Source organism: Meriones unguiculatus, chromosome 5 (genome assembly GCF_030254825.1).
Source record: "Meriones unguiculatus strain TT.TT164.6M chromosome 5, Bangor_MerUng_6.1, whole genome shotgun sequence".
Classification (NCBI taxonomy): domain Eukaryota; kingdom Metazoa; phylum Chordata; class Mammalia; order Rodentia; family Muridae; genus Meriones; species Meriones unguiculatus.
In genome coordinates, this window is record NC_083353.1 from 110,799,716 (window position 1) to 110,819,803 (window position 20,088).

Sequence of the window (20,088 nt, forward strand, 5' to 3'; positions counted from 1 at the left end):
TACAGAGAAACCTTGTCTCGGAAACAAAACAAAACAAAAACAAAGGGTCTCACCATGTAGCCTACCTGTCCTTTAGCTCACTATATAAACCAGGTTGGCCTTGAACTCACAGAGATCTGCTTGCCTCTGCCTCTTTCGTGCTGAGAGCAAAGGCATGTTCCACCATGCTTGGTCTAAGATTTTTTTTTTTTATTTATGTGTACGAAGCCTGTCTATGTGAGTATATGCCATATGCTGCCTGTGAAGGCCAGAAGAGGGCATCAGATCTCTTGGAACCGATGTGACAGGTTTGCCTTGAGCTACCTCATCTGTGTGCCTGGAAATGAACTCAGAGCCTCTAGAAGAGCAGGACGTGCTCTTGAAACAGTTTATATTTTAAGATTTTATTTTATGCAAACGAGCGCTTTGCTCAGATCCACGTATGTGCTTGCCTGGTGCCGACAGAGATCAGAAGAGGGGGTCAGGTACCTTGGAGCTGGAGTTAAAGATGACTGTGAACCACCGTGTGGGTGCTGGGAACGGACCCTGGCTCCTTTGCAAGAGCAACAAGTGTTCTTACCACTGAGCCATCTCTCCAGCACCAAGATTTAATTATGTAAAAGTGAAGTACACATATTCCATTAATAATGATTTATTATCAGGAAATGTTTGGCATGTACGCCTACTTTACGGACGCCAGGAATCATGTGCAAATATCTCAGGCTAAAAGGGACTACTGTTGGGAGAGGTTCAAGAAAGTCTGCTTCAGTGGGGCAGTGCTGCTGCACGCCTTCAGTCACAGCGCTCGGATTTCTCTGAGTTCGAGAGGCCAGCCTGGTCCTCCAAGACAGCCAGGGTTACACAGAAAAACCCTGTCTCGAGAAACAGAAATAAGCCAACAATGTGCTAGACACCAGTGGGGGGGGGTGGTTTCGGATTTGTTTGTTTAGAGGAGAAAGGCAAGCAGCCAATCCCCGGCCCCCCAAAATCTCATTGGAGCAGATTTTGGGTTTTGGTTTTTCGAGACAGGGTCTCTCTGTATAGCCTTCTCTGTCCTAGACTCACTTTGTGTCCAGGAGTTAAGGTGTGCCCCACCACCAGTTGGCTGTCTTAACAGACCTCAGACCTCTGACCCGGGAGAGTAAAGTAAGGTCCCTCAGGATCCTAGCCTTCTCCGGACCTCCCTCACACCCGCGTCCTAAGTCCTATTTATCCCCATCCCTCTGAACTCACTCTGGCCCACCCATATTCTCCCAAATGGAGCCCCACGTGCTCCCGTGCAGGCAGAGCCCACTCACTTGTAAAGAGGGATAAGAAGGGGGAGTCAATGATCATAAACTTGGCCCCTGGGTCATTCCGTCTCCACTAGAATTAGAGGAAGGACACAGAGGTTAGAGGTGGCTGGATTTGGGAACAGTGTTGAAGAGATACAGGGAAGGCACGGCTGGGAAAGGCGGGGCGCATGCGGGGTGGGGGATGAGGTGGGGGTGGAAGCGGGGGCAGGAGAGATGAAGACACTCACCGCTACCTCCACGTGGTCCGTACCCTCATCGTTCTGCTTGTGCAGCACCTCAAAGTAGTACCTGAGGGAGGCTGATAAGCTGGAGGAAGGAGACAGGAACAGAGGCGTCTGCTCAGCTAGTCCCCTGGGTCAACCTCTCCCGCCATGAGCTCCCTGGTGCCCCTTTAACTATCCCGACCTACTCCTGACAGCTAACCCCGGTTTTCTTTCTGCCAGGGCCAAATATAAGTAGTTCACAAGTCAACTGGGGACCCCGTGAAACTCATGGTTGAAGCCTTAGTGAGCAGTCGCTGCGCACCAGGACCACGCTCAGTGCTTTTATTGACACTCCTTGGCCATAATCGGGGCTGTGTGGAGGCCCAGTAGTCTTTGGTAATTTGCCCAGAGTCACCCAGGTAGTGAGCAGTGGGGTTGTGATTTGGACCAGGCAGCCTGGCTTTAGGGTCAACCGTGGAGGAGGGGGAGAGGGGGCGTTGCTGGAGCGCAGCAAGGGCTCTTTGCAAACTAGATCTGCCTGCAGCCAGCATGTGGCCTCGCCTGTGAGCCAGCCACCAGGTGGCGGGCTGAAGCTGAACTAAGCTGGTAGGCCAGCTCTTACTAATGTCAGTCCAGCTGCTGCAAAAGGATTGATTTCCCGGAATCGCTGCAAGGCCATGTTTCCAATTCCCTGTAGGAATTTCCTCTCTTAAGCCCAGAGCGAGCACTAGGCCGGCTTTACCACTGTGAGCATTTCTAGGTCTGGAGAAAACGGGAAGAAAAAAAAAAAAGGACCTGTTTTCTAGCCTTGAGTGCCATTCAGTATCTGTGTGGTGTCCGGCCCACCACGCAAAGCTTCTGAGGCCTCATCTAAAATGAGGAGTGGGGCTAGAGAAATGGCTTAGAAGTTCAGAGGGAGTGCTGCTCCGGCAGAGGACCAGGGTTCGGTTCCCAGTATCCACGTGGCAGCTTACAACTGCAAGACCAGCTCCAGAGGATCCAATGATCCTTCTGTTCTCTGAGGGCGCCAGGCGCACCCCTGACATGCCTATATCCGCGCAGGCAAAGCACGCTCGTTTTAAAAGGCATTTATGAAATGAGGAGGGGCAGGGCAGATGGCTTCAGTTTAGGCAGACCGTGTGGATGCCCAGGCAGTAACTGTGGACGGCAAAGTTTGCGGAGACGGTGTGGGAGGGGCCCTCCCGGAGCTTTCCTGAGATAGGCCTGGCACTGAAGGGGCTGGAAAGGCTGTGGGTGGTAGCCCTCCCTACTCACCTCACTGGCTTGGAAATTTGACTCTGAAATTTCCCAAACTCTCCAGGGGCTGTCCATTCCTTTCCTGTCTAGAAGCGTGGGGAGAGGAGAGAGAAGGAAGGAGAGAAGACAGGGGAAGGAGGGGAGAGGAAAGGAGAGATGAGAGGGTCAGAAGACAGAGTTAAAGAGGACGGCTGGCCAACACACATCTGACCCCGCTGACGGAAGGGAGTCTTCTCATATTCCCATAGGCAACCAACCCAGCATGGATGCTTAGCATGGGCTAAGGGACAGGGGCACTTAAGGGAAAGATGAATGCGGCTAGGTCCCCACTCTGCCCACATCTCGCATGCCCTTTGCTGTGTAGGTAGGGTAGAGCTGAGGGGCCAGTGTGTGCGGCTTCTGTCTCTCCTTCGCATCAACGACATTAATGGTCACATTAATGGTGACCCCATCGGTGACTGCCTCCAGGGGCCCATGAGAGACCAAGGGCTGAACTGACCCTACCTTGCCCACACTGGCCAGCAGCTGAAGGCCTGAGACCTGGTCATCACAACTCAGCCAGAATTCGGCGTTGTCGTCAGCAGCGATGGCAAACTGGATTTTCCCTGGGCAACAGCAGAGCGTCTGGGTGAATCAAGGAGGGCCTTGGCACGAGGGCTGAAAGCCTAAGTTATATCCAGGCATCAATTCCCTCCCCTCATGTGCCTTGTCCCCTACACCCCACTCCCACTTTGCATGAGGGAGGGGACTCCATTCCAGGGGAGCAATATGAAGATGGTGAGGACTTACAGAGACCAGCTCAGGCTTATGTTTCTAGGGCTGTCCCTGTCCCCCACCCAAGAACTCAAAAAAAGGAAGAAGGATGAGGCTTTGGGGGCTCCCTCACCATCAGTAAAAGGGTGCAGGTAGCCAAATATTCGGAGACCATAGTTGGTCCATCTGGGGGACACAGCCAGCTTCCTCAGAGTGGTTCGGATCTGTGTCGGGAAAGATCAACTGTTACTCAGAGTCAGCAAGGAGACTTTGAGGAACTTGAGTTTGCTCTACTTGAGGCTGGTGGGGAGACCAGGAGGGGAACCGGAGATGAGAAACAAGGGGTGTGACACGCTCTGTGGAGCCAGGTCTGGTCCCACTCACACATTGGTCTGGGTGACCTTGTACGAGGCACAACTTGCACACCCGTACAAGCGGCCCTGGATAAACATCGAGAGAGCCTAAACGGAAATGCTGCTGAGTAGCACGTGGCAAGAATCTCAGGGAAGGAGGAGACAAGAAAGATACTGTAAACAGAGGAGAGGGCCCAAGAGATGGAGGGTGTAGTAGAGGCTGTAACCGAATGAGAAGGAGCAGGGGAGGAGGCGGGTGGGGGAGATGAGGTGGGGGAGATGCAGAGGATGGTCTGGGCACTCACGTGGGGGTACAGGGGGAAGTGCAGGTTCCTCCTGAGCTGGTGGATGGAGCCGCCACACCAGTCTTCAAACACATGCAGGTTGGCATGGCCCCGGAACTGTGGGGAGCAGAGAGGGGAATGGTGAGTAAGTGGGAGCGGCCTGCACCCAGCCCTGCAGGTGGAGTGAGCAGATGGGCGCAGCGCCTCTCTATGTACTCTATGGAAGGCTTGGCTCCTAGCCCGAGGTGGTGCGGGGAGGTGAGGACCTAGCAGGACCTAGCAGGGAACGGTTGGGTCCCAGGGCTATAGTATCCTGAAGGGGATCCTAGGATCCCCGCTATTTTCTGTCGTTCCTGACTTTCCAGACCTCTGCTACCATGATGTTCTAAGCCTCCACGAGCACAGAGGAAGAGGGCTAAGCAAGCCCAGGACAAACCTCGGAAAGCATGGGCCACGACAGTCCTTTCTCCTTTGTGAGTTCGGTATCTCAGGCATGTCTGCCACAAGGATGAGAAGCGGCCATCAGCCCTGTGGCCTGACTCCCAGGATGGGGTTATATATGCTTATGTGCCTACAGATAACACAGCAAACACTCCTCATCCCTTGGAACGAGGGGCAGGTGAGGGGCATTAACAGCCACAGCAAAAAGGCAGCCATGACAGAGGGAGCTGGGAGGAGCTTGGCTAGGTTCCAGCCAAGGGCTTGCCCACCGTGGCTCCCCTGTTTCTCATGAAAGGAAGGCTCCGCAGCTGTCTGCCTGTCCTGAAACCTTATCTACCCAGGGTCCTCACACTCTGGTTGGGGGAAGCAGCTGAGCAAGACTATGACGCTATCTGGGGTTCCTGTGGGCTCAGCATCAGGGACATTGGCAGAGGCAGACATGTCTTTCCTCTCACTGGCTCCCTCAGCTGTGGCATTGGACGGGGACAGGCCTGGACCTGGAGCAGAGGCTCTCGTTGAAGGCGGGACAAAGGTAACAGCCATGCAACGGGTGGCTGGAGGAACCATGCTCAAGAAGGAAAGAGGAGGAGGGATATGGTCCCAGCCCACTCAGTCTCAGATTCCCTCACCAGAGCTGAGCACCCTCCAGGCGGTGCCTCATCCACACTATACAAACAAGTCCTGTCCTGGGCCCCACCACCCCAACTGTAGCTGGTCAGATCTAAAATCTGAGTCACTTGAGAAAAAAAAAAAAAAAAAGATGCAGAGGTGGAACAGGTACCCAGGCTGAAGGGCTCACTGAGGTCCTCTGCGCAGAGCAAGGCAGGATGGGGCGCTGGAAGGATGGGCCCACTTGGTGAAGGGCTTGCCACACGAGGGCCTGAGTTCTGACTCCAGAGCACACAGGAAAGCGGTGGCGTGAGCTTGGAATCCCAGGAGGGGGAGGGGACTGACAGGAGGCAAGCCCCAAGCCACCATGAGATCGGATCTCAAAAATCAAGGTTGTCTTCTGGCTTCTACGGGCACCAGCACACGTGTGTAACCCCCCTCAACACTCAATTATTTTTCGAAAGTAGGATGTGGGGGACAGGAGAAGCGCTCTACATGAGCTGAGGGTCTATGTTAGAATTGTGGGCAAGGCTTCATGGGCACTGTCCCACCGCTGGACCTTGAAGGCAGCGGCTAGCTTGTCACTCTCTGACCCTTAAGCACACCAGCAGGGTCAAACACTTGGAACGTGGGACCTTGGGAAGTAGCCATCACTCCCAGGAATGCAAGGAGGGGGCTGGGGTGGGTGAAAGTGTGTGGGCTGGTAGGTGGGAGTGGAGTCGGGGATCCAGGGAAGGAAAGAAAGGGGACATTATGCTACTTCTGGGGAAATTCCTCAAGCCCAGCTTAAAGGATTCACTTGTCTTCTCCAACTGTTCTGCTTTCTTCCCTCTCCCCAGGAGACCTCCAGGTCAGAGAGCTCTGGTACCCCGGAAGAACAGGGCACAAGAGGGGGAGGCTCAGCCACCAGAGAGACCAGCTGGGTGAAGCCTGGAGCTACAAAGCCAGACTTGGCAACGAGAATGGGTTTCTCAGAAAGGCCGCTTTGGCCCGAGGGCAGGTAGACAGCAATCTCTCGCAGCTCCTCTCCAGGCAATCTAGCTCGGCCACGGGAGCCTGAGGTGCTATGGGAAGCCAGCAGGGCTTGCCAAGAGTGAGTGAGAGAATTAGCCTGTTCTTTGAGGTAGACTTCACCTCACATTTGCCTGAGCCTCAGACCTTTGTCACCAACCTCTGAAGAATTGTGGGGGTGTGGGGGTGTCTTGGGGACGCTTGGACACTGTCTTCCTCCGCAGACCCAGACTGACAACTCCACCAGAATTGTGTCCTTTCATTTCAGGGACTTTAAACTAGCAGGAATGTGTGTGGCACCCTGGTACATCAGCCTCAGTGGGCCCTCCCTTACCTAGCAATAGCAAAAGGCCAGGGCAGGGGAGGGCTTCCTCCAGGCTTTAGCTGCAATGGTTCAGAACTTGAAGTTAGCCATAGGGGAGAAAGCTGTCTTTTGGATTGCCTCATTTAGAAGGGACGATATCGGGGCTGAAGACGCACAGCAATTACCCCGTGGAGATGGAAGGGGCAGAGGGAGTATGCAAGGAGGGGAAGGCCTGCCCCACTGCCTTCCCTTCCTTCACGCCACCTCTGCTGGGCCTTAGTGGGCTTGCCAGGACAACAGCAGGCCTGAGTGGACGATGGTGCCACCTCACCCCCCACCCCCAGCTCAATCTTCAGGACTGTTCTGATGAAGCAAGTCTCTCTGAAGCTGAGGCAACTGCAGAATAAAAACTCACTGTGATCTTCTTTAGCACTGACCCGCCTTCCCAGCCCTCTGCACACTGTTTCCCTGCCATATCTACCCACATCCAACCGTAGCCCTGAAAACAGGAAAGCCTAATCCGCAGCAAATACACGAGTATTCACAGCACCGTTAGTCAACAATCTGTCTACCCAGGAGGGAGGGATAAACAGAACGTGGTATACAGTTCTCCTTTCTCCACACCACCCTCCCAGGAACTCCTGCTCCCCGAGAGCCATTCAGGGGGAGAAGCAAACGTGAAGGCAGAAGCCAAGGAGAAACACTAGCAGACGGCCAGGTGGATGGACATCTGTGCCCTGCAGGCCGGGGAGCTGATGCTGCCAGCTAGAGTGTTCCTCTCAGCGGACCCAGAACTCCTGTGACCGCGGCAGCACCAAGGGCCAAGAGAGTCTCTGAGAGTTGTCTTGGTCCCTGTCACGCTCTGTTCCCAGGTTCAAGTGTCACACACGCGCAGGAGCTCATCTCTTCTGCTGTCTCAGCTGTGATGCCATCTTACTCGGCCACAGTGAGGAATGAAACACACCACATCACCCTGTGGATGAAACCTGCAGACCTCATAAGCGACAGAAGCCAGACTGTCAGGGACACATTTCATGATTGCATTTTCTTTCTTTCTCTTTTTGTTTTGTTTTGTTTGTTTGTTTGCTTGTTCGAGACAGGGTTTTTCTGTGTAGCTCTGGCTGTTCTGGAACTTACTCTACAGACCCAGGCTGATCTATTTGCCTCTGCTCCGATCAAAGTCATGACCACTCAGCTCACAATTCCTTTTTTCTTTCTTTCTCTCTCTCTCTCTTTCTTTCTTTCTTTGACACCCTCTCCTGGCCTCCATCGGCGCTAGAAACGAATGTGGGTCATTCATAGATTCAGCAAAACACTCACAGTAGACAACTTTGTGCTGAGGGCTGGGATAAAAGTGTGGCAAGGAGGAATGGCTGGGGATACAGGACTTCCTTTTCTTTTTTATTAACCAATTCATATTTTTATTCACTTTATATCTGGTTGTATCTCCACCCTCCTCCCCCTTCCCGTCTCAACTCTTTCTCAGAAAAGGGGAGCTCCCTTTCCAATCCACCCCAGTTCATCAAGTTGCATCAGGACTGAGCATGTCCTCTTCCCCTGAGGCTTGGTAAGGCAGTCCTACGAGGGGGAAGTGATCAAAAAGCTGGCAAGTGAATCTGTGTCTGATGTAGTCCCCAGTTCCTTTACTAGAGGACCCACACGAAGCCTAAGCTGTCCATCTGCTACATCTTTGTAGGGGGCCTTTAAAAAAGGTTATTTAATTATGTATTATAGTGCTCTGCCTGCATGTACACCTGCACACCAGAAGAGGGCACCAGATCACATGATAAGATTGTTGTGAGCCACCGTGTGGTTGCTGGGAATTGAACCCAGGACCTCTGGAAGCGCAGTCAGTGCTCTTAACCTCTGAGCCATCTCTCCAGCCCTCTTTTCCTTTTTTTGAGACAGGATTTCATGTAGCACCAGCTGGCTTCAAACTTGCTATGTAGCCAGGGATGATTGCAAACTTCTGATCCTCCTGCTTCCCCCCCCGCCCCCCCAAAAAATGCTGGGATTTCAAGTGTGTGCCACCATGCCCAGTTCATGCAGTGCTGGGGACTGAACTCAGGGTCTCTGTGCATGCTAGGCAAGCACTGAGTTACAGCCCCCTCCCTGGTTTCCTTGTTTATGTATTTATTTTGCAGTGCTATGGGTTGTATTTAAGGCCTCAAGCAAAGCTTTATGACTGAGTGGCTGAGCCAGCAAGATATGGGGCATGCCATGGAGCACAGCTCTGTTAATGTACTGAAAGCTACTGGGTTGCACACTGTGACTTGTAAAGAATCCGAACTAGATCAATACGATTTCTGTTGTTGTTTCATTTTTGAGGTAAGGGCTCAACCATGCAGCCTTAGGCTATTCTCAAACCCGGAGTGAGCCACCTGCCTTAGACTCCCAAGTGCTGGGATTACTGATCTGCACCATCAGGCCTCTCTCGAAAATTCTTTCTAAAAAGGCAGTAACAAGGGCCAGGGAACACAGCCAACAACCTCAGTTCCATCTCCAGCCACATAAACAGCTGGGTGCAATGGACCAAGTCTGCAACCCCAGAAGTCCTATCGTGAGATGGGAGGTGGAGACGGGGGAGCAGCCCAGGCTAGCCCTAGATCTAGCACACTGCGCAGCAGGAGCAAGAGACCCTGCCTCTGCACGGTGGAAAGTGAGAACCGGTTCCTGAAAGTTGTGCCCCTCACCAAACAGTAGCAAGCTGGATATGGTGACATAAGCCTGTGATCGAGGCAAGGAGGCAAGGAATCACTGTGGGTTCTAGGATATCCTGAGCTAAGCAGTTTCGGGTTTCATGTCAAAAAAAAAAAAAAGCAAAAACAAACAAACAAAACCAAAACCAACCAGATAGACAAAAACAAAGGATTAAAAAAAAACAAAAACAAAAAAAAAAAAAAAACAACTTGAATCAAAATGTGTGGGGCTCTGTGTTGGAAAACCCTGAGTCCGTGTCCTGCTCCGCTCACAGGGGAGAAGCACTGTCCACCGAAGCTGTCAGGTGACTTGGACACTGTGACTTGCTTAGGTCGGCTGTGCTTACCATGTTTCTTGCTCATACTTATTCTTGTTTGGGGGAATGTCCCGGGTGGCCAGAGCTTACCCATGGACCTGCATATGGACCAGCAGAAGAGACGGCTGGCCTTGCAGTTTGCCGATGGACAGGGAAGTTTCTAAGGACACCCGCCCCAGGCTGTCCAGTGTGCTCTGACACACCAAAGACAGCAGCTATGGCAGAGCAGACAGGCGAAGCCTGGGGGGTGGTCTCAGAACGGTACTCTCAGCTAACTTCCCCCTCTCAGACACACCGCTGCAAAGGACATGGGTCTCATCTGAGAGCCTCTGAGCTGGGCACACAGAAGTCCCCATAAAGGAGGGAGACGGGAAGCTGGGCTGGAGTGACTGTTACTCCTCTCCCTGTCCTAGGAAATCAGGGATTCACTAAAGATCTATAAATACTGAGGATTTAAAATCTTTTCATGTTTAAAAATAAAATAAATGGAAATCAGCCTTTTACCACTGAACGGTCACACACATGTATGTACTAAAGGTACCAAATATTTCTTTAAAAAGTCAAATCATGGCAGGGCGGTAGGGCAAACATCTTCAATCCCAATGCTTGGGAGGCATAGGCAGGGGGATCTCTGAGTTCTCTGGCCTACAGTGCAAGTTCTAGGATAGCCAGGGCTACACAGGGAAACCCCGTCTCCAAAAACAAACAAACAGACAAACAAAAAAAATCGACCCTGGCTGGGTGTGGTAACACATGCCTTTAACTCTAGTACTCTAGTAGGCAGAAGCAGGTGCTGTGAGTTTGAGGCCAGCCAAGGCCTCTTCTTCTCAATTCTGTGGCAGATATAGTGGCACATACCTGTGCTTCCAGTATTCAGGAGGATCATAAGTTTCAGGCTAGCTTGAGCTACACAGTGAGACCCTATCTCCAAAATGACAGAGAAAGAGTGAGAGCAAGAGAGCCAGAGAGAGAGAGAGAGAGAGAGAGAGAGCACGTAAATGAGAACCTTCTGAAAGTGGTGGCACAAGCCTGAAATCCTAGCACTTGGGAGGTGAAGGCATGGGATTAGGTGGAGTTCAAGGTCATTCTCAACTACGAAGTGAGTTCAAGGCCAGCCTGGGCTATATGAGACCCTGTCTCAAAATAAACAACAAAACGAACAACAACGTGAGAAAAGAAAAGGAAAATTATTCGAGCTGCCCTTAATAGAGAGAAGGCTGGATCACCAGCACACTGTCTCCAGTTGCTGATGATGTCACCTTGTACAACTGTGCCAGCGTTGTAACCCATCCTCCCTCTGGGCTTCAGAAAGAGGCCCTCTCACAGAGGAGCTAACACTGTCTCTCCTTACTCTTGCCTTGAGTGAGCCGGGTGGAAGTAAAACCACCCAAGCTGCAAGATCAATCTGCAACAGGAACAATAAAGACAGTAGCTTGGCCCACACCACACGCACAGCCGAGGAAACCAGTCTCTACCACAGCCCCAAGATGGGGAGATCCATGGTTCTCAATACCCTGGAAAATGTGATTCTCCAAAGCACGAGGCTATTCCAGAGTTTTCATGCAGGCATGTGCTCAAGGTAGCTTGTGCGTGTTCATAAAAAAAGAAGAAAAAAAAAAAGACTAAAAAAGAATGCCAATGCCTAGAAGTAAAAGGTACCTCCATGGCTGGGATTTTGTTTAGAGGCTGTTTCATTGCTGTCAAGGCTCAAGTGATCTCCCAGCTGGGCCACTGCACCTGGCTGTGATTTTTGATCCCATAATAACTGCTTTCTGAAGCAGATTCCTAATGCATGTTCATTCAGAACATTGGTAGCTCAGAATCTTAACAGGCATTTATGGAAAAGGCAATTCAGGGGCAAATAAATTTGGGACAGGCTGAGCTAAATAGACCAAGCTAAACAGATTTCCCCGGGACTTCTCAGAATCTTTCATATGTTAATGTGGATTTCCAAGAACAGTTGTCCTCCGCAGTGGGGGTGTGTGTGTTATGTTTTGTTTTGTTTTTAAATCTTATTTAACAATGGATTCCTTTCTTCCTGGAATAGTACCTTACGGGACTTAATGGTTTGAGAAAACTCTAGGGTAGGTTGTTATCTTTAAGACCGGGGATTGGCATAGCCATGAAAGTCATGTAACTTCCCTAGATGCTGTTTTCTCACCTATAAAATAAGGATAATGACTGTTACAGTTTGGATCTACAATGTTTCTGAAGTGTTCAGAGGTCACAGCCCGCGGAGCTATTGGGAACGGGTGGGATCCCCAAGAGGCAGAGCCTAAAGGAAACGGGTCACAGAGGCCTGCGATGTTAGGACCAGACCCTCACCCTCTTTCTTTGCTTCCCATCTATCCTGAAGTTAGAATAATCCTCCTCGGTGCTCACCAACATGTGCTGCACTACACAAAGCAACAGGGCAAGAACGGAAACCCCTGAAACGGTGAGCCGAAGGAACCTTCCGCCTTTGAGTGGACTGCGTTGAGCACTGTAGTGAGAAAACTGAGCTAACACAATGCTACCTTACAGAGTCACAACAGCTGGTGTGCGATGGTAGGCACACAGTAGGCCTGCAGCAAATGATTGTGCTCCCACTTCACCTGTTTAAGTCCTTTTAAAGACCAGGTTAAGGGCACTGGCTGCTCTTCCAGAGGACCCAGGTTCAATTCCCAGCACCCACGTGGCAGCTCACAACTGTCTATAATTCCAGTTCTAGGGGATCCAATGCCCATTTCTGGCTTCTTCAGTTTCCAAGTATACATCCAGGCAGGCAAAACACCCATAGACACACACACACACACACACACACACACAGGACCAGGTTCAGGAGCATGCCTCACCTCTGAGAGCCAGGGGACAGGCTTGTTCCACTTCAAGTAGCTACTGTTCTTACTCCTGCCTCGGGCAATTTCTTGGTCCTATCAGGAAACAAAAAACGAACTAGGTGAAAATATTGTTAAGAAACTGGAGACAGGACGGGAGTCAGGGCTCCTTGATGATGCCTGTGGGGAAGCAGGGAGTCGGGGACATAGTTCCTACCCCGAGGAAGCCTAAGGGCCATCCTTTCATTCATTACTTATACCATCTCCCTGAGGAGACCCTCTCAGGCTTGTCAACATCCCCTCCTGAGGTCTATTCACAGCCCAGAACTTTTCAACCTGTTCTACATGAGAAAAAAAGAAGCATTCCTGGGTCCCCTTGGAGCAGGAGCTGTGACTTCTTATTCCACTCCCCACCACCAGGCTCCATCCAGATTTCTTACTGGCCTCAACAAATTGGTGGCCTTCAAAACACCCCAAGCCCTTCCTACCATATGGGTCCAAAGATTTACTTTGGTTTTTGTCTGGCTTTGGGGATCCGTGTCTGATTTGGGTTCCACAGTTGCAGGGGTGGGGGCGGGGGCGGGAGAAGTGTCCAAATTGGAATGGCCCTCATTTTCCCTAATCGAACACCTGAGACACACTCCGGGAAGTGCTTCAGGACAAACTACAGCCCGGCTGTTTGCGGGGAAGGGCGTCTGTCTACTCTACCAGCTCTGGCTTTCAGTACAAACATCAGATACTGTCATCAGGGGCACTCCTGTCTCCCGGGTATACTGGTTAATATACAAGAAGTGTGTGTGTGTGTATGTGTGTGTGTGTGTGTGTGCCTGCGTGCGTGCGTGCGTAGATGGGGATGAAATCTAGGCCCTTACACAAGCTACACTGAGGCTCTATCCCTAACTTTAGGGTGTGCTGTCTGAGAAGGATGCTAAACGCCTAGAACACCTCAGACTTGGATAGTTTGAACAATGTTGCAAAAGCAAGGCAGGGCAGATACCTGCATGCAGCTAGAACTTCAAGGCTAGGTTGGGGTTCCACAGCTGTCTGCTCTCCGCAGACACCACAGAGAAGATTTCCCTTAAAGCCACGCAGCAACGGAGATCTACCAGCCAGGAGGACGGAAAACAGACTGGGCCTGCCACATACCTTGAGGCTCAGCCTCTGAGGACGGTAGAATTGGAGATTGGGATCAACAGCTGGGATGTTCCTGCTGGCCAGTGCCTTGGCCAGCTCCCTCCAGCTGCTGTACCCTGTGAAAGAGGAAGAAGAGAAAAACAAGGTCAGCCTAACTCAGGAGCCCATAAATCTGTAAGATTGGAGAAGCAGAGAAAAGCGGTGTTAGGCTTCTCTTCTCCTCACCCCGCCTCACAAGGCAGGTACGAGGTGGGCGAGGCAGGGGGCAGATACAAACCTAGCCATGGTCCACAGGGCAGAGGGCAGGAAAGACATCTGCCTTCCCTAAAGCAGAGAAGGAACCCTGCCGGGTGAACTGTGCCATTGTCACGCACTGTGGGGACCCACTGTAGCATGACTCTTACCTAGTTGCACAGGGTGGGTGATTTCGCAGTCAAGAAATAGTGGCAAAGGCCATTGCCAGGGCAGCAGCAAGAGACTGGGGTGGGGAGAAGGAAGGGTAAGGGTCATTTCTTTCTGATCATTAGCCATGGGCTTTATAGAGGAGGCAGGAAGAAAGTAGGCCTGAGACCTGGTATTTGTCCCACAAATTTAGTCCTGCGCTGACCTGAGAGGCCTACGTGTGACTCACTGATGTCTGTTCTGGAACTGGTTAGCTTGCACACATCTGACGAGGCAAAAAGACCACCCATGGTAGGAGGGAGGGAACAGGAAACGGTTGGCAAGCAAGCAAGCATCCCTACAAAGGAAAAGGCAAGGGGCAGCCATAGATGGTGGTGGGGGAGCCTAGTGCTCAGCCTGTAATCCACCAGATGCCAAGGCCATCTTGGCCATAAAGCGATTGGCTGGGCAGGGCTGCTGGGCTTAAAGTGAGCGAACCTACCACACCGTAGGCCACAAATCAGACTCATGAAGCGTCAGGCCAGTTTTTAAGATCATGTCATCCTCACTCCGGGTAAGGAAAATGGCTGATGAAATGACTAATCTGGGGTCATATAACAAATAGTAGCAAGGGTAAGACGAGAGCCTGAGTGCGCAGGGGCCTCTCCAGTGGGATGCTTTATCAAGATGCCCTCGTGGGGCTGGGCTGCATCTCGACTCTAGAGTTCGTGGCTCTGCTCAAAAGGAGTCAGACCGAAGCGCCACTTGGGAACAGACAAACTTCACGTAAAACGAGTTTGACATTCATCCTCCCCTGGGATTCAAGAGCTGGCAGAAGGCAGAAGTGCCACGGGATCCCTGCGTGAGCACCAACAGGGACACAGCTAACTGAACAAAGCCAGAATAAACAGCGAAGTGTGGTGGCAGATGCCCACAGCACACCAAACATCTGGGAGAACTAAGGTGGAATTGCTGAATCCAAGGCCAGCCTGGGCTACATAGGAAGACCGTGTCACCCATACAAAACAAACCCCCAGAGTAAAGCCAGTAGTATGGACCACACAAGGGAGACGTCCTGTTGTGCAGGAGTGTGTGCTGATGCTGGGAAGGAAGGGTCCAGAGTCACAAACCCACACACAAGGGGCGTGATGGGGGCAGGTTACGACTTGTGTTAACAAAGCATCTCAGAGGCACGGCATCATTGGAGTCTTTTAAGATGCTGGAGTTGGGTAGGAGCCATCATTCTTGTCTTACAGATGGGGAAAGAGGAGGCTGGGGCTCTGAGCCACAGATCTATGTGTCCTCCAAGATTAGAGAAGACAGCCCTCGGCCCCCACAAGCCAGGCCCATCATCATTTACGCTTTCTCCTGTGGCCACTCCACAGCTTTGAGGAGTCCTGGAGGCAGAGTCCTTAGCTATGGACCTGGGCCTCTGGTCACTATCCAGATATTCAGTCACACTTCAGCTATGGGAACTTCCGGCCTGCAAGGGTACACGGATGTACATGTGCTGAAACACGTAAATGAGCCGTCGTTGACACCAGCTCTATTTCTCTCTAACCGAAGGCTCTCTCTGTGGCCAAGGAAAAGACAGGAAACCCAGGGAAGTTAACCCAAGCCAGGCCCTCCCCTACAGGTCACAGGTATGTCTACGCAGTCCTGAGACATCTGAGATTTGGACGGTCAGCACTGCAGTCTTCAAGCTTCGGATAACAGGTCTAACTGCACGCGCCACTTAGAGCTGGAACACGTCACCGCGCCTTTCACCTCGCTTTCTTTGTCAGGATGGGGGGAGCAGGAACACCTGCTCCAGCCACCAGGCCTGCTCTGTGGGCGGAGAACTGTATGTGCCTGACTCACAGAGCATCTGATGTGCATCTCTCCTAACAGTTTCTGAATTCGGGGTTCGGATGTGAGAGTCGGGAGATAAGAATCCTTCTTCTTTTGAATTGTGTAAACTACAAAGAGCAGCTCTCTGACTCTCTCCTCTGTGCTTACTGACCAGGGAGTAAGCGGACTGGGTGGTGGAGATTTGGTAGTGACGTAGCTATAGATACGTCCTCTCTGCTCCATGGACTTGGTGGTCCTCTATCACCACCCCATGGCCCTGCCAGCATTCATTAAACACAAACTCTGTGCCAGCCCCTTGGCCCTATATTTGGATCCTTTCCATCTCTGCATCTCCATTGATCCTGCCAGCGGGTACCCAGCCATTGCTTGGTCCCCTGGGAGCGACTGGAGCTAAAGAATGTGCTGATTGAATGGCTGACACTTGTCACTTGTTCCCTGTTAAGCGATTCCTCCTGCTTCTGGCCGGGCTGCTCCTTCCAGGGCACCAGCTGCCAGGGCCTGGTCCTCCTACAGCAGGTGTCACATTCATGCCTGGAGACAGACGCCGGATCTCAGGTGTCAGATAAAGCACCACTGTGGGCCTCATGCTCTGCCCTCACAGACCCGGGCTATCAAGTTTACCATCAGCCAGAGCTTTGCCAACAGCCTCCTGGGAGCAATACAGACTTCAAAGGCCTGAAGATTATCATCCTGGCTCTCCGGGACACTATAGCACACATATATCCCTCGGTATCATTTTTCAAAGACTAACATATGTTAGCTCCATTGCCTCCTCGCACCCTCTCCCTCCGAAATAAGAAAAACGGAACAACCAAAACGGTATGGCTAGCAGCCCAAGGTCCACCGTGTAAAGATAACTAACTCCCGGGAAGCACCCAGTGCCTGTAACAACCCAATCTTAGCATCACTTGGGTGGGGTGCTGCAGGTCAGGGGCTGCCGCTCATTTCCCCTGACCCGTCGTCTGATACTCTTGCCAATACTCTTGCGGCAGGTGGACATCAGGGCCATTCAGCGTGGGAGAATGGGGAGGCCCTTCTCTGCTGAGGCTGCCGCTCATCCTGCAGATCCCACGCCAAGGACCACAGGCTAGAGTTCCGCCTCCATCCCCGCCGCTGGAAACACAGAAAAGCATTTCCAAGATGACAATTAACTAATTCGCTGACCCAATGCGCACGCCTTTCCAGCCTACCGCCTAAGAATGTGTTCAAGCCTCTACCGATGGCCAACTGGACTTTCTCACAAGCTCTGTGTTAATATATATTGTTTTGACTCCAAAGTAACTATGAGACTGATACTAATAGCAGCCAACATTAATGAGCACTTACTGTATACAAAATGCCATGCTAGAAAGTATGATTTTGGATTGGGGGTTGTTTTACTGCTGTTTTTGAATCAGGGTCTCTACATAGCTGTGTCTAGCCTAGAGCTTGCTAAATAGGTGAGGCTGGCCTCCAACTCAAGAGATTGAGCTCCCCCCAATTCTGGCACTGGGATTAAAGGTGTGCACTACCATTCCCACTCCAGGCTAAAAGTCCTGCCTGTTTCATTGTGCAAAGACAGATAATGTGACCACACACTCACATCCCTTCACGGTGAGCAACAAGGGAGCCCAGCGGAGACCTACAGAACCTGTTCCAATCCCGAGATCACCGCCAGGGTCAACCCCGAGCTCATGAGTCACCTCGTCTCCCTGCTCCATATTCGCTCTCGGTCATGTGGAAACACATTTCTCCTTACAATAGAAAGAACTGGATGCAGGATGCAACACCGTGAATGAGGCAAGTTTACCCTACAATCAAGGCTAAACAGGGGAACAAGAAGGGCACTTACCTCCACCAACCACTGCTCCCCCCACCCCCATGCAAAAACAAAAACAAAAACAAAAAAACCTGCCAGCTCTGTGTATCAGCAAGGAAACTAAAGGCAGCTTAAGAATGCCACTGGGAAAGGTGGAGCCGGGGAACTGCCTGAAAAGGGATGGATGCATGGGGGAGCCATGGCAGACACAGGCATCGTTACAGTGTATTGGGGCTGCTTTCTGGTAGAAGGAGTTTTTTTTCTTTCCATAAACTACAGGGGAGGACCTCTGAGAGGGAAGGAAGAGCCCTCCCAGGACCCTGGAAAGGGTGTGAGCCACCTAGGACAGCTCGTTCCAAATCTTCCACGGGACACCACAGACCTGAAGATCCAGGATGAAGAGAGATTTCAGAAAGGAGCCCTGGGGTCTACACAGAAACTCACTATGCAGAGACTAAAAACGCAAAGAGAAAAATTGATGACACTCCGTGACATCGAGGAGACAAGAATTTTTGTCCCACTAGAAAACAGGAGACTGCCAAGGAGACAGGAGGCTACGGCAGTCAGGGCGTGGATTTACAGGAGCCGGGAACCAGCCCTGAGTCACAGGATGAAAAGGTTGTGTCCCTGGGGAGAACTTGAGGAGAGAGCCGGAGGAGTGAGCGTCTTCAGAAGGACAAAGCGACTACAGCTTGAAGCCAGCAGGGCCTAGCCGGAACCAGAAAATGGAAGCAGCATGTCACAGGGAGGCAAAGATGAAGTGGAGGTCCTGTCACCTGGGAGACAGTCTACAGGGCACGCCTAATTCTTCCCTTCCTAGTCGCTGATGCCTGAGGGAACCTGATGCAATAAAAATTATTATTACTATAGCCGTAACAATCAACCTGTAGGAGTTAATGCATCTATATACACATATATACATGTAATTTGTAAAGAGGCGCGCTACATTTCTATTAATTCAAACCCAGGCTACTCTGTGTTCCTTTTTGTAAATTTAGTTGTAATTTCTAATGGATAAACAAGCAAATCATATAAACAATCCTCTTTTGTAGTGCTTAATAATCTATGAGATGGGCTGAAGAGATGGCTCAGTGGCCAAGAGCACTGTCTGCTGTTTGAGAAGACAAAGTTTCAAATCCCAGCACCGCACACATGAGGCATACATGTGGTTCACAGACATATACACAGGCAAAACACTCCTACACCTATAATAAAAATAAACAAATCTCAACAATAAATGAAATTTAAGGAAAATAATCTACAACACTCTAGAGCACAGAGACCCCAAAGCAAGTGAACTGCAGTTTTAGCAAGAATGGGCTAATGTCTGTTAACATTGGCTTTTACCTCCTGATAAGGGAAAGTTATAGGCCTGGCAGAACCAGAGCTTTAACTGGATAACAAACCCAGAAATATCTTTCAAAATACCGTTACAGTCTCTCAACACTCTCTTTCCCTAAGCTTGACGCTTTTTTAAAAAAATTTTTTTAGTTTTTCTCTCACAAGTTCATGTATGTATATACTGAATATGTGCATAGCTTTTATTCTTTGACGGGTTCATACGTTTATATACATTGAATGTTGCCCATTTTCCTTTCACCTCCTGTTACTCTCTCTCTCCCACTAAACGCTTTCTTCCCATCCTTATTTTCATATTTTTAAAATACACACACATTGTTAGTCATTCTTTTGGGGATTACATACATGTCATACACGATATCTTTATTTTAGGCTTTTTCCCCCTGAGATAGGGTCTTATACCATCACACACCAGCACACCTAGCTTATGCGACACTGAGAGCTGAACCCAGGCGCGTGTTCAGCAAGCTTTCTAACAACTGAGCTCCATCCACCTAGACTGCTCCTGACAAGGCTTACAGGGCTTGCAACTGTTGTTTCTTTTCTTTGATTGTGCCAAAAGCCACGAAAACAGAGGCTGAGCCAAGATTTGAGCCCAGAACAAAAGGCTGTGTTCTTAATTCCATTACTCCCTAATTAAATGTGCGTGAGAGTTTTCACTTCCATCACCGTCTACTCAGCAGCCCATCCCTGTTCCCCTACCCCCTCCAAACTCTACCTTCCAGCAATACCATGTATGCATGCACGCGTGTCCGCGTACACATGGGTATCTACACACGCACGCACACTAGACCGTTTCCTTTCTCTTTCTTCTAGTCACTCGTTAACTACCATCTCTCTGTAAGAGCCACAGAAATGCAAAGGGGAGAATGGAGTCCCCCGTTATCCCACCATCTTCAACTAGCCAGAGAACTAGACAAGAGCGTCCGGGCAGAATTTGACACCCTATTCCTGGTTTTGGCACCTTCTCTTTCTCCACAGAAATAACCCTGCGCTGGGGATCAATGGTGGTTGCCCAGCTCATGGGAAGGAGGGAATGCCTGAGGGCTGAGGGCAGCGGAAAGGCAGAGTCCTAAGGTTTCCCTGGCTCCTGCTCGTGAACAGATAAACACATATGGGGCTCTCAAGAGCTTACCTCCCTGACAGGCCTCCAAGCCTGCCCACAGCCAGGCCCAGAGGACTGAAGAGCAGTCACCTGTCCCCTCAGCTTCCTGCCAGGCTGGCACCTGGGCTGCTGGGATGAC

General features: G+C 51.0%; 1 protein-coding gene across 1 annotated transcript in view; it reads right to left on the bottom strand.

Annotated features, from left to right (window-relative positions):
- B4galnt3 (beta-1,4-N-acetyl-galactosaminyltransferase 3) overlaps positions 1–20,088 on the bottom strand; it is a 90,738-nt gene that overhangs the window by 18,422 nt on the left and 52,228 nt on the right. The window contains exons 2-9 of the mRNA XM_021632582.2: positions 13,468–13,571; positions 12,340–12,417; positions 4,146–4,241; positions 3,621–3,711; positions 3,239–3,339; positions 2,753–2,820; positions 1,502–1,580; positions 1,278–1,344 (exon numbers count right to left, since the gene is read on the bottom strand). Of these exons, the coding sequence (XP_021488257.1) occupies positions 1,278–1,344; positions 1,502–1,580; positions 2,753–2,820; positions 3,239–3,339; positions 3,621–3,711; positions 4,146–4,241; positions 12,340–12,417; positions 13,468–13,571 (684 nt within the window). The remainder of the gene's footprint in view (positions 1–1,277; positions 1,345–1,501; positions 1,581–2,752; positions 2,821–3,238; positions 3,340–3,620; positions 3,712–4,145; positions 4,242–12,339; positions 12,418–13,467; positions 13,572–20,088) is intronic.